Source organism: Cebidichthys violaceus, unplaced genomic scaffold (assembly GCF_023349555.1).
Source record: "Cebidichthys violaceus isolate CVI_PGR_0920_01 unplaced genomic scaffold, fCebVio1.0.p SCAF_4, whole genome shotgun sequence".
Classification (NCBI taxonomy): domain Eukaryota; kingdom Metazoa; phylum Chordata; class Actinopteri; order Perciformes; family Stichaeidae; genus Cebidichthys; species Cebidichthys violaceus.
The window spans coordinates 12,376,149-12,390,220 of record NW_027176594.1 but is presented as its reverse complement, the minus strand read 5'-3'; the positions used below and the strand labels follow the sequence as shown (position 1 = coordinate 12,390,220).

The 14,072-nt window shown below is 43.6% G+C and overlaps 1 protein-coding gene across 2 annotated transcripts in view; it reads right to left on the bottom strand.

The window, feature by feature from the left end:
- Positions 1 to 627: 627 nt before the first annotated feature.
- The window catches only part of LOC137884991 (ras and Rab interactor 2-like), a 32,740-nt gene continuing 19,295 nt past the window's right edge, over positions 628 to 14,072 (bottom strand). The window contains exons 8-13 of one of the 2 annotated variants that reach the window (XM_068727109.1): positions 9,630 to 11,048; positions 5,894 to 5,976; positions 5,406 to 5,631; positions 4,946 to 5,077; positions 2,312 to 2,475; positions 628 to 1,928 (exon numbers count right to left, since the gene is read on the bottom strand). In XM_068727109.1, coding sequence (XP_068583210.1) covers positions 1,560 to 1,928; positions 2,312 to 2,475; positions 4,946 to 5,077; positions 5,406 to 5,631; positions 5,894 to 5,976; positions 9,630 to 11,048 — 2,393 coding nt within the window. In that variant the 3' untranslated portion in view covers positions 628 to 1,559. Of the gene's footprint in view, positions 1,929 to 2,271; positions 2,476 to 4,945; positions 5,078 to 5,405; positions 5,632 to 5,893; positions 5,977 to 9,629; positions 11,049 to 14,072 lie in introns of both variants that reach the window. The other variant, XM_068727110.1, reaches the window with a different exon arrangement.

Sequence of the window (14,072 nt, the reverse complement as noted above, 5' to 3'; positions counted from 1 at the left end):
ACACAGGTGAGAAAACAAATTAGCTCAGAAAATGAAAAATGGATCACCCATATTTTTTTTCTCACTTGCCTCTCAGGGCTTCTGTATATTATTGACCAATCAGAAACAAGTCAGGTTTTGTTCTTCTGCATTTCTGTACAGAATCAATCTGGCGTCCCTCCAAGACTTCACTTCGCTTCAAGGACCTTGAAGCGAGCAAGAAAGATTGTAGCCGACCCCTCTCACCCTGGACACAAACGTCTTCAGTTGGGCTCATCAACAAAGTCCGGGACCCCCACTGACTTTGACATTCCCAGGACAATTTCCTACCGATACACTCCCCTGCACATCCCCTCTTAGGTTTCTTATTCAAATACACTCGACACTTTACATTACACATAATGTACATCTCACTTGTTTATAGTCCTGTTATCTGTTCGTTTGTGCACTTTATTTTATATTTCTCTTTATTTTATATTTTACTGTACATTTTAATGTTTCTACTTTTTGCACTGTGTTGATTGTTTGTTATGCAACACCCGTCATGTCAAATTCCTTGTATGTGCAACAAACCGTGGCAATAAATGGTTCTGATTCTGATTCTGAGAAGAACATTCAGTATCTAGAAGAAAAAAAAACACAATGACAAATGGTTCATTTGACTTTATACATCAAACCACAAAGAAACATATTCCCCTACATTACAACCTTCTGTTTAGACCTGTGCTGTCAAAATAGACACTTTTTCCAAAAATAATGTAGCAAAAAAGTCCTGAAAAAAAAGGATTGGAGAGGATTGTATATAATTCCAGTCAGCTTTGAGCTCTCCATAACAAATTATTGAAACAGTGTTGTTTTAAATGGACGTTCGAGATATAAATCAAAGTCCACTATCGAGTCCTGTACAGAAATATTAAATCAGAATACAAATCTTTAGTGATGGAAAATTTGAATATAAAAATATTTCTACACGAACATACAAGCTACAATTGACCAGCAATTGCAGAAAATATACATAAGAGCAATAAAAACAATAACTTTTACTTAATTTAATAGTTAATTTGACTTATTAAATCAAAGTTTTAGCATGACATTTTTATCTGGGTCATTTTGATGAAAACTGACTAATCCCTGGATGAGAGCTGAAAGTAGCAACATACTGTATGTAGTATGTTCAATTCCTTTTGACGGGACCCGAGACAACAGCAAATGAGTCAAACGTTGGTTACATAACATGCAATATTAAACTGTGTGACCTCTGCTTTAAGGATAGCATACATGTCCAAGAAACCTTTCACCTCTATTATAATAGTTCACATACTCAAAATCCTGCAAACCAGCCTCTATACACGATCTGATAGCACCTAACCTACTTCACATTCTTTTTGACCCAAACTGAGCCACAGTCCCCTTGGTGGTTCCTCATAAGGTAAATCACCTTATTTGCCTTGCATCATATTTTACATTTTATCTCTGCATCAATATGCCAATATACAGCTTGGTTTCTGTTTCCATTCGGACGTCCTCAAAACTATCTACAAAACCTACAAGCACCACCATAATACCACAAAGCATAATTATTATTTAGGATCAAGCACAGCACACTGTGATAATCTCTGGATCTCTTCAACTTGAAGGCAGTTTCCATTGTGCATGATGGCAGGGACACAGAGGTTGAGGTTAGGGACCCTCCTGTAGACAAAGTGGAAGATCTGTGCCCGGGGCCGGCCGTGGAGCTCGGCTTTGATCCGTTGAGGGTGTGTGTCCGGGGCCAGCTGCTGGCTGGTGTCCTTGGTGACCAGAAACAGTGCGAAAGTGTCAGGGTCCGGGATCTTGAACTTGTAAGCGCAGAGTGAGCACACCTCCTCTGTGGTTGTGTACGGGTGGACGATCAGGGTTTTGGCCGTGCAGCCTGTGTCCACTTCCTGCAGGGCTACACGGAGATAGTTCTACGGAGAGGAACAACAAGTCCTGTGTTAACATTTGGCACAGATGGAAATCTCCACAATGAATGAAGGTCAAGAGTCAAGAGCACAGGCAGGAAAAAGACATGCAGTGATAGCCATAGAAAAAAAAAAGAAAATAACATGCAGTTGTTTAATGTTCCACTAGAGGGTGATCTCTACCAAAAAAATTAAACTGAACCGTGGCTCCAGGTCCTCATGCTGTGATATTAGTAGAAACTATTGATTTATTCCTGTTCACTGATGAGGGTCGAAACGCAGCACCGTTCATGCTGAACGTGACGTTTTTCTTTTCTTTTTTTTTGGAAACGGCACATCTTAGACTCACTGCCTGGATGTTCAAGTCGGGTTCAGGTCAGGCGCGATACCTGAAAGTCGTCCACAGACGGCGCTGAACGCTGAGAGGTGCGCCGTCTGTGCCACTGGTGCAGAGTGTTCCTGGCCTCAGAGCTCAGCACCCGCGCTGCCTGCTCCTCCTGGAAGTTCTTGATGAGGGCCATGGCTCCGTACGCGCTGGTCAGGTAGTAGCCCCCTGGGGGGAGAAAGGAGAAAGGCTTAGGGTTTTGGGAAAAAGAAACCAAACTGAGCTAGTTATGTAGAAATGAAACCAGCGGACATTACATGGGCAAGAGATGAACACTTCCTCCTTTGGAATAGAAATGAATCAGGACATAATGGACTGAAGCTCTAGGACACACCACATGTATTTGAGAAATTCTACAATGAGCTTACTCTACGTGCTAGACAGGTTGACGCTGATAGGAAAATATTTCCTTCTGGGAGGGGTCAGCCTCCTTTTTCCTCTGAACCTGCTCCAGCCCATTCAAATCAAACACAGACTGGAATTTCCTGCCAATGTCAAAAGGACTTTCCTTCCTACGTCTTAAGTTTCTCAAGCTGACTCACAGAAGCTTTCAGGTGACCTCCACTCAGCTGAGAAGGCCCTGGTACAAGACCTGTGTTAGAATGCTACAAATGTAAGAATCACAAAACTTCCAAAAACACTTCAAAATGACTTCATCTACCACAAGAAAAGTCCTCAACATCTTGTGCATTTCTTTAAGCAGCATGTGATACTAGAACTGTCTTAGGAGTCAGAGGATGTTGCTAGTGCTGATCATGATACTGCAGTAGTAATAGTCATGCTTTGTCTTCACTATACTGCAGTGATCGATTAGGGACATTCCCAGGAGCATTAGGCTGAATCCTTCTAAAAGTCTGTGATACTCTCACAGTAGTTCATCCTCAAAGTGAGACTGTTTAACTTTTAAAAGAAGATATAACATTCTTCCTCTTAAGAATGAAAATGTGAATTCATTACAGTCATTTAGCAGATGCTTTTATCCAAAGCGACTTACAATTCAGATTCTATCACACTGTAGGCACAGCTACGGGACCAATTTCGGGGTTAAGCGTCTTGCTCAAGGACACATCGACGTGCAACTAGCGGAGCCGGGGATCAAATTATCGATCCCTCTGATTGAAGGATGGCCCTGTTCTCCACTTAGAGTCGCCCATAAGCAAGAAAACGCAGCCATGCTACATTCCACACACTACAGCCTCACTGGGTCTGGTATGACCCCTGCTTATAGTGGCTAATGTTACCTAGCTTCCAATAAATGTTACTGAGTTGACTTCATGACTTCTCATATAGTGTAACCATTATTCTGTAAGAGACACTTGTAGCCTTAGCAAAAGGTCACACAGTTAAACTCGATACAATAGCTCAAACTGGGCTTGTTTGTTCCTGTGACAGACTTTTGAAAGAAACCAGACGTCTAAAATTACTGAATTATAAAAGTGGTCATTTTGATCTGCAGCACTAAAAGAAAGGAAAGGGATTACAAAACATCTCCGGTTCATTAGACCTCAAAAAGCCGGACTATGGGGGTCATTTAAACCAATATTTCATCTTTGATCTATCTAGTACTTTGATCCACTATTTCTATACAAATTTTAATTAGAGCAGCTTTACGAAGAACAGGAGGCATATACAGTCCATGATATACCTCACATTACTCTGTGTTGATCACTACAACAACCAGGGGATTGTGACAGTGACGACTTTGAGTATTTCTATTGCTATGAACCATTTCCAACCATTTAACTGGAGAAGATCCTTCTGTTGACCCACCGCAAAGCGTGTCTCCTGGACAGAGCTTCTGTTGACCGGGTTATACACATCTACCTCACACCACACTGTAACCTGCCTGACCTCCTGAAGGAAAGAGCCAACACTATATTAGTGGAAGTGGAGGAAAATCAAACCGGTGTTTATCCCCTGCACTTTGACATGGTAAAAGGATTGTTTCTGTGGTTATTCTTTGTGCTCTGTCCTTGTCAGGGTCAGAGCTTTCTGTAGGTTCTAAGAAGAATCGTTTAACCTTTTGGGAAATACACTGATTCGTTGTCTTTCTGAGAGTGAGATGAGAAGAGCAATGTCCATCTCATGTCTGTGTGTCAAGTACAGAGCAGAAGCTAGCATGTCGTTAGCATAGCCCAGCAAAGACACAAGACAAGTTAACAGATATGCCTCCCGTGGATGGATTAGGGAACAGGACTGCTGGGCACAGGCCCAGGGGTCCAAAGTGCCAGCCCCTGTTGAATCTTGTGTGTTCGTATAATTGTCAATTTGTGGTTTTGGAGGGAGCTACCTAGTGAAACTATTCCAGCACTCCACACTTCATAGACACATACGTAATAGAGATATAACATGCATCTCACCCTACATTACTTTTAATATTAAAGTTTAAACAAAATACAACTTGTTACTTTGAGAGCTTCAGAGGTTTTAGTAGTTTGTTTGTTGTCTCCTCCTGCGTACAGTCTCTACTCTAAGCTAAGCTAAACACACCCAGCCCTGTACTAAATGAACAGCTAGTACAATATCACATCATTTAGCCTTGTACCCTCCTCTCACGGTGGATTGTGTGTTTTCTCTCAAGTGTTACATACCAAGAAGGTCATGGATGAGAGATATGGAGTGAACCAACAGGACCTACCCTCTCCTTGCAGTAAAGACGGGTCCAGCAGCTCCATCATGTACTGGATCTCTGTGTCCAGCTGAGGCATGTCACACTGAGCCACCACATAAGTCAGCATGGGCAGGAAGTCATCGGCACCGAACATCCTCCCTGGTAGGAAGCAGACACAGAGCAGTGAGGCAGGTACAAAGGTCATCGCTGTAAACACAATCTGAAACTAAGGTTGAAGAATCTGGTTCACAAAACATTTGATGTTCCAAACAGAAGAGGAGACTTCCTCTGTTGCTCTCACTGAAATTTCTTCCTTGTTTTTTTTTGTTGTTGTTCCGATGCTAGGTTCAAAGCACAGATAATGTCATATGCTGTACCGATTGTAAAGCCCTCTGAGGGAAACTTAATAAATTAGATTGAATTGAGTTAAAAATGCTTGACTTGCAATATTGTTTTTACTCACATGCAGAGTAACACTTATCCATACCTGAGTTATCCTGCATGATGGTGTAGATGAGTTTACACACACGCAGCAGCAATGACACCTTTTTCTCGGGAGAGTACATCTTCCTCATGTTTAGGAACTTGTGGCGGATCTTCTCGATAGCCTCGGGGTTGGGGGGCACGGCTCCGTCCACCCCTAACTCCTGCGGCCTCTTGGTCTTAGCCAGGGCCAGGTTCTCCCTCAGCTGCTGCAAAGCTCCGCTGCTCACCTGTAGAGAACCACAGACCAACCGAGCCGCTATGGTTATTTTGGCTACTTCACCCAGTCGACCAGTAAAGACCAGTTATTTTGAATGTCTCTTATCTCCTCTTTTGGGGATTTGATTTCTTTTCTTTTTTTTACAATGTGATCCTTCTCTAGCTAAGAACATATAATTTTCTTATGAGTGTGGGTACTAGTGAATTTATGATATTGTGAAATGGGATGGTAGAGTAACCCTGCCGGAGAACAAGATTCCACTTATCTCTTACCTGGAAGTCATGTAAAGCTGTCTCGATCACACTCCTCAGAGGCTTTAGGACACACTTGTGCATGGCCTTCTCTAGCACCTGGTCTGTAGAAGATGACACACACACACACACACACACACACACACACACACACACAGGCCACGTTACCACATATAGATCAAGAAATCATTAAGGAGGAATGATGAAGTAACTTTTGCACCTGAAAGTGCATCATGGCCTCTTGAGTGAGACCAGCGAGAGGACACATCACACTAAACTGAAACTGTTCTGTCAGCTACTATAAAAGTTAGAAACACAGCACTGTTTGGTCTCCTGAACACTGAATCACATATAAATAAATACACACACATATAAAACACAATCAATACGTTGTACAAAGTCAGCTGATGGCCCAGCCCAGATCATCACAGTGGTATATTCAGCTCTCAGAACCTAAATCTCCTCAGCCAATGATATACAACTATGTCTGTGCAAAGTACACTTCATCATGTTCCACTGTGGGACAGTTACAGAGCATCACAGTGAGGAGGCTGTGGGCTTGTTTAAGGAGAATACTTGTCTTTCTTTTACCTTTTTCTTGTTGTCAACAAATCCCATGAAAACACCAACAACCAACCACCTATTCCTATTTTCTGACTATTCCATCCCTCAGCCTCTGGCACTTTCATTCCTGCTGGACATGTAAATCCTTGAAAAGGGGTCGCATATAGTTTCATTTGATTAAATAAAGGCCAAGTCATCATTGAGCAAACATTACTGAACAGGAGCAAACCAAGCCAGTAGCATCTGTTTCTTGAAAAATATACATTCACAAATAAAAAACATTTCATAGAAATGTAGCATATCAAATCTGAACGCTTTCACTTCCTGGTTTGAAACAATCTTAAAGGATCAGTGTGCATGATTTAGTGGTGACTGCTACTGAATACCCCTCCCCCCACCTACAGAGGCCTTCAGGGGCATTCATACCACCAAGTCCAAGCTGCCACTTCAACTTAACAACGTGACAGTCTCTCTCCAGAGCCAGTGTCTGGTGTGTCCCTTCTGGGCTGCTGTAGAAACATGGAGGTGTAACATGGTGGACTCTGTGAAGAGGACCAGCTCCAGATGTAGATAGATATGGCTCATTCTAAGCTAACAAAAACATTTCAGGTTGATAACCGAAACCCAAATGAAAACATAGTTAGGAATATTACATATTTCTGCCAATAAATACCCCTAAATGCTACACACTGGACCTTTAAGCAACAAAAGTATTAAATAACCAACCTCAAAGTCTGACATTCACGAGTCATATTTTGTTTACGTGTTCTTTGAAGAGTTAAAGAGTGTGAGATTTATCGGGTCTCAGCTTGAGTCCGACAGTGACGAATCCAACTTGGAACTCAAAAGTATAGCATTCATTCAGCTAGACCTCTACAATGACTCCATCTGTACCTCCCACCTACACACATGGGCTTCAAATAGTCTCCTGCCTACCTCAACTATGTACAGCATGTTGCATTTACACAACTGTGTCTTGTTGTTCACTTGCAGCACTGACACAGCTATTCACGCACAAGCATCCCCAGCCTCCAGGTAGAGTTCATGCAATGAGCTCCACACAACCAACTGCATGCTTTGCAACAGCATGAACAGGCGAGCGTGCACAAACAAGAATCCTGATCTTGTGGAGAAATGTCTGACTTTAGGGTGAGTCAGGGGGTGAATGTGCTACACTTACACTACAGCATGAAAGCCTCCACACTGTGTGTGTTGTGGGTCGCCTGAGGTAAGGGCTTGTTAGTTCTTTACTGCACAAGACTAATACATCTGAAGTGAAGGACAAGGGGAGGCCTGAGGTGTTTACAGAGGCCGGAGAGATCCCACTGATCCTCATGTATGCACAAGGAGCAGCACAGAGGCATGTAGGCACACACACACACACACACACACACACACACACACACACACACTCACACACACACACACACACACACACACACACACACACACACACACACACACACACACACACATAACACACTTTCTGACTGTGGACTTCCTGATTCCCCCCAGAAAGGCTCACTTCCTTTGTATGTTGAGCAATGTTTGTTATTGGGCTCTTTCTCGACTACAGCCTGTTCAAAGTCTTCCTCAACTGCAATAAACTGGGGGACCCTGTGATAAACAGTGTGTACACACAAACACACAACAACATACACAACAATAAGCACTATAAGAGAAAAACACTAGAAGTAATGAACACAGAATTGTGCAGTTTTCTAATTTACATCCCACAAACGACAGCTTTCCTTTTCCTTCCCATTCTTCCTCCGTTTGTTCCTCCATGACCATGAGTTAGGGTGTGTTCAGACAGGTGTACAGCCTCCCTCTAGCTGACCTGAAGTATTACAGTTGCTACGAACACTCAAAAGGTCTGGACTTCCAGCTCCCCTTTTTACTACAAACACAACATTTCTTTCCTCCAATGTCAGACTTTCAGCTGTAATCTTTCTGTAAACACTCAGAGCCCAGACGTCAGCTCGACTCCACTTCTCCTTTCTCTTGAAGCTATTCTGTGGGATTGTAGCTTGTTGTCCAGACTGCCTGCTAGCTGCTTGTAGCTCACAGTTTTGTTTTGTTTTTCCACCTAAAAATGAATAGCTGTAATGTTGACACACCTCTAACCATCTATCAATTAGGCCTCCGGTAGATTTCTCTCATGATAGTGCCTCTAAAATAGTTTGGAATTCCAGCTCAGCCCAGACTGTTATTGAAAAACTTGATTCCTATTTCCATAGTCTCTTTATAAAAAAATGTGAGCGTGAGCCACTTAATGTGCGTATCTGTGGTCTGTCAGCACAACCAGAACGGATCACTGCTCCGTCTCTGAACAAGGCTTTGCTGTTATTGTTTACAATGAACAAGGGATGTGAGATGAGTGCAAAGACACACTTACATATTCATGCAAATACTCAAGTGCACAATAATCTGATTGGAATGAAACGTCCCTTTGATAGAGCTGCTCACGCCTGAAAACTTTATATTTACAATCATCATGACCTCAATGGAACAAAGCAACAACTTTGATACTGTGAAATTAGAAAGAGGGATTCAATCCTAATACAGTACTGTTTTCTTTTTCATTTTCCATGCAACTAAAGAAGCCAATGATCACAAATGTTCAATGAATGTTGCTTTAATAAACAGTCAATATATCTGCCAGCTTCCAGTATTCAGCGCCACATTTCAGTGAGGACCAACATTAGGTTTAATACCAAGCAGGCCTAATTAAAATACAATTAAATGAAATGTATGTTTTTTTAAAATAAGCCTCAACTGCGCCGTGAGCTAACGGCAACCAACATGAGCCAAGAATTACTTGTTGGGGCACAGCATATTGGTATTTCTGAAACCCAACACTGGTAATGAGGACGGCTAATTTGGAAAACTTCTAATAGTGTGTCTCAAGGCAATGACAAGCCTGGGCACTCACTGAACATCATCAATGAATCAAGTCACTCAGAAATCCTTTTCTGAAGCAACACTGAAGACATTTTACTTCTCAAATGATACTGGAAGGAACCCATGAAGATAAGTGAATGCTGTCAGAGATGGGATATCTAAAACATTACACACATGTGCCCACGCATGCAGACGCAGAAGCTTCACCAAGTCAAGACCCACGATCCCGCCACACAAACAACAAATCTCAAATGGTTTTAAAGATTCGCAGCCTTCTTGGCCAACTTACCGATCTGGTCCTCAGGTATAAGTGACTCTATAGGGGGATCCAGTTCGGAGCTCTGGCCCAGGTAAGCCTTCATCTGTGTCATAAACTGCCTGAGAGTCTGCAAAAAATCCATCCCTGAGGTGTGACAGCCTCGGTTCTCCTGAACAAAGCTGATGTAGTCTTGGACCAGGGAGCCAAAATATGAGCTTTTGTCCCTGGACAGCTCAGCGATCCTTTTCACCGCCCGTCTCTCGGGGGTCATGAGGGAGCTGAGCATGCCGCTCACCTTAAGGAAGCGTCCCTTCAGGGCCCTGGGGAGGATGAAGGAGCCACCGCTCAGACTAACGCCAACCCTTCGCCTCCGTGCTTTGAAGGATGGGCGGTGGCGCATTTCTAGGTCCGTCTCCAGACCAACCCCATAGTCTTCCTCCTCGTCTTCTTCCCCGTCCTCATCGTCTTCACTGCTGTCCTCCACTGGGTCTTGATGAGTAAGGTGTCGGGATGGACTAGGGGCCAGGCCCAGGGAGAATCCAGGAGACTGTGAATATTCCAGTGAGTCAGAAGAGGAAGTGGACATGCTCATGTCACTGAGCCGCTGGCGTCCCCTCTCCTTAGGAGTGGACGGACTCCCAGCGCTCTTCTCCAGTAGTACATCAGCAGGGACGGCAGGTGGAGGCTGGCAGGATGGAAGCTTGGCTCGGGACAGAGCCTTGGCAATGGTTTCATCATCCAGGGCAATGTGGCAGCGGTGAGCTTCCAGATCAGGCTTCTTTGGCCTAGGAGGTGGTTGGTTTGAGGGCACAGGGACTGGTGAGCTGGCAGTTTTGGACGGGCTGCTATGCTTGGCACCCATTGATGGTCGAGCGGGAGCCGGGCGCCTGCTGAGCGACGGTTGCTGTCTTGTAGACACAGCAACGGCCTCTGGCATGCTCTTGGGTCTGGTGGTAGCTGCCGGAGGTCCAGGCGGTGGTGGAGCAGGGCGCCGGCGTGGCATCGAACGGGGGGGAGGAGGGCGAGGGGGAGGTGGCCGCGATTTGCCGTTCAGTTTGATCTTGTCCACGTGCTGCTCGCTACCTTGGCTGCTGCTGAGCAGCTTCACGGGCGATTTCTCTGCATTCTCTAGGTTGTTATCGGATTTGACAGCATGTGAAGGTGGATCGTCACGCCGGTGGTGGTGGTTGCGACGAGTCTGGAGAAACAGGGGGTTGACAAAACACAGAGGACCACTGGAATGTCTTCTCTCAAGATGAAAGGAAGGTGGAGGAGCGCCGGACCGCAGGGTCGGGGGTGCACTGTCGCATTGAGCACCGGTGTGTCTCAGCTGTGACCCCTCGACCTCCCCGTTCCTGTTAGTTCGCTGGGGGCTGAGGGTACGGCTCAGAGGGCGACAGGGACGGGGGGAAGGGCGCCGCTGACTGCACAGGGCAGAGTCCCAGAAGCCTGTAATAGAGACACAGACATATTAACTATCTATAAGCTAGACACATACCTCTCCTCAGACAATTCAAGGCTCAGAGTGTTCAAATTAAAAGATCAGATGAAGAAAAAGTTGAAATAGCACAAAAACAGCATTCTCAACTACTTCTCACCAACAGCTCAGACTTTTCTTTAAAGTTTCCCTAAGTTTTTCTCTTCGCCAGTCTTTGGGCTTGCTGGTGGCAGAAGCGCAGTGAGTTCAGCCCGTGTCTCTTGGCTCGGATTCACAGGGTGCCGGCACACACCCAGAGACCGAGAGAGGGAGTCGCCCATGCTAATCATAGAGTGGGAGGGCACTGCACACACACGGCACGCAGCTCCAGTTCCTCCACTCCTTCTTCCTGCTCGGTTTTCCTCTCTCTTACGTCTGTGTACATGCTACTGAGTTGTAGGACAATGTTCCGTTGTTAAATGAAGCTATTGTTACAAGCAAACCTCATTTAAATGATATTCTGCCTTTTTTTATATCGACAGAACAAATGGAAGACATGTGCTTTCATTTTGGTGTTTCTGTGTGCTGTTCCACTGAATCCATCCATTGTTTTCAGCTATATGGCAAGGCAGTCCTCATGCTAACACTCTCAACTTTAATAACAATTTGAAAAGAAATACTATATCGTAGCATGAAGATGTACGTACAACGCAATGATTTAACCAAACTGAAAAGAACAGGCAACAAATCATGCCACTCCAAAATATCTATGCAGGGATTGCAGCACAAACCCAGTGACGACAGTTTCCGCAGGCTAAAAATGGAAACGATACTCTTGCATTCCTGTGGCCATAAAGAAGCTGATATTCATACCTGTTATAGTACCTCAGCGTCTAGAGACTGAAATCTGCCTGTGGTCTTCATACTGGCCATGTGAACAATGACCACCTGACACTGTGGAGTCTGTCTGCAGAGTAGACAGCAGGCAGCCCACTCCAAATAGCACATTTACAACTGACCTGACTGCTGTTCCCTTTAATTTATGTTAACATGTATCTGTGATATTTGACTAAAAAAGAACATACTATAAATTCTAAGATCAAAGCTGGTGTTCAAACAATGGCAGAGTCTATATCAATATGCTTTGATATATATATATATATTGTATATCAGTATATCATATATAATATAATAATATATATCAGTATATATAATAATCACATGACATAGACGGTACATTTAACTGACTTTATCAACATGAGACAATGTGTTAACATGAATTAAAAGCAAACAGCATTAACAGCACATTAAATTAGCAGCAGATCAGAAAACAGGAAGGCTCATTACTACAACTTAACAAGGCATACATATAAAACAGGAGAAGGTAGAAATAATGTCTCTATGTCTCTATGTAAAGCGTTGGTTATACTTTATGCAAGGACGGTCCCATCCACGTCCGCGTAGTTAGAAAATGTTGAATGTGCACAGACAGTGCGAAAAACCTGCTGCACAGAATCCCTGATGGTGTGACGTCAATTTGGACCATCGCGGATGCGACAGGCATAAATCAAGCTTACGCCTTTTTCAAGTAAAGACATCATGGACGTCCACTTAAAATTCATGATTCCAGTTAATAACAAGATGATTCACTAATAATATTACAGTGCAAATTTGGCCCTTTTTTGTGTCAGATTGCAAACAACCAGGTGGCAAAGTAGAAATTTTGCCTTTAAACCAAGAACATAGTTAGCAGAACACTGGCAGAGAGCAAATGACATTTTCACACCGAGTGACATCCCTTACAAATGAACTTCAGTTACAAAATTCACTGCTTGTGTCTATTAGCGCTGATCTTTGTGAATTGGCTTGTTTTTGCAATGAGGCTCATTTGCACAGACCAAATGTATGCATATTACCTGATATAAATATATGCATAAAGAACAGGATCACTGAGACGCTTAGTCTTTCTTTTTATTGTTACAACTCACCCCTCTGCTCGGGGCCCTAGTGGCTCAGAGTGGGTTTCATAGTGCTGTGGTGCGTTTATACTGCATCATGCTGAGTCTAGAGCCATGCTAACGGCTCTGTGAGGCTGCACTTGGGCACAGCAGTGCTTTGAGCTAATGCTAACATTGGAACGCTAACATGCTCACATTGACCAAGTTATATTTCTGATGTTAAGCAGATGTAACATTAACCACGTTCATCTTGGTTCATTGTCTAAGCATGCTAACATGAGCTAATTAGCTGATGTACAGCTGAGGCTGATGGGAATGTCACTAGTTTAGCATTTAGTCATTAACTCATGTACACTCTGTGATGCTGCTAGAAAAGTTACGATACATCCTAAGGAGACATGAACATGAAGAAATTCAATGTCGGTCCCGATCAAAATGGTGGACCGACTCAACATTGCCATCCCGAAAGTCAGTTTGTGGTTACAAATCGTCATGAGAATTTTTTTTATGATCAACAACAGCAGTTAATAAGTGCCTCAAACAACGGCCCTGAAAATCTGTTGCAAAGTCACTGCAATATTAATTTGTCTCGGTTTGTAACATGTGTTCGTGTTTCACATGTGCGTGCCCAGATTCCACAACATACAATATGACAGTCTGCTTTAAAGCCTTAAATAGAAGTGTTCCAGTGGAGGAGGGAGTTTCCCTTAATGACTGTATGAGTTAGCTAAGGGAGGCCCACAGGCTGGCTATAACTCCTTCACATCAAATGGAAGAGCAGCAGAAAGCCATTACAGTGCAGGCTTAGGACTAATTTATTCTGTGGAAAAGCTCAGAAAAGGTTTGTGAGCTCGCAGAGAGCTGCAAAGACACACCTACTAAAGAATGTGACATATGCAGATTTCCAAACAACTACCTCACATCCTGTTCCAAGAGCAACAACAACAACCTTATTCATTCTAGCTACAGGAGCTCCTCCTCAACATTCAACTCTTCCATATTTTTTTTATCAAGCCATGGGTTTGTGTGTCCAAGAAATGACATGGAATCCACATTCTCTATGTATGGCTCAAAACACACAGCCACCAGAATATAAAT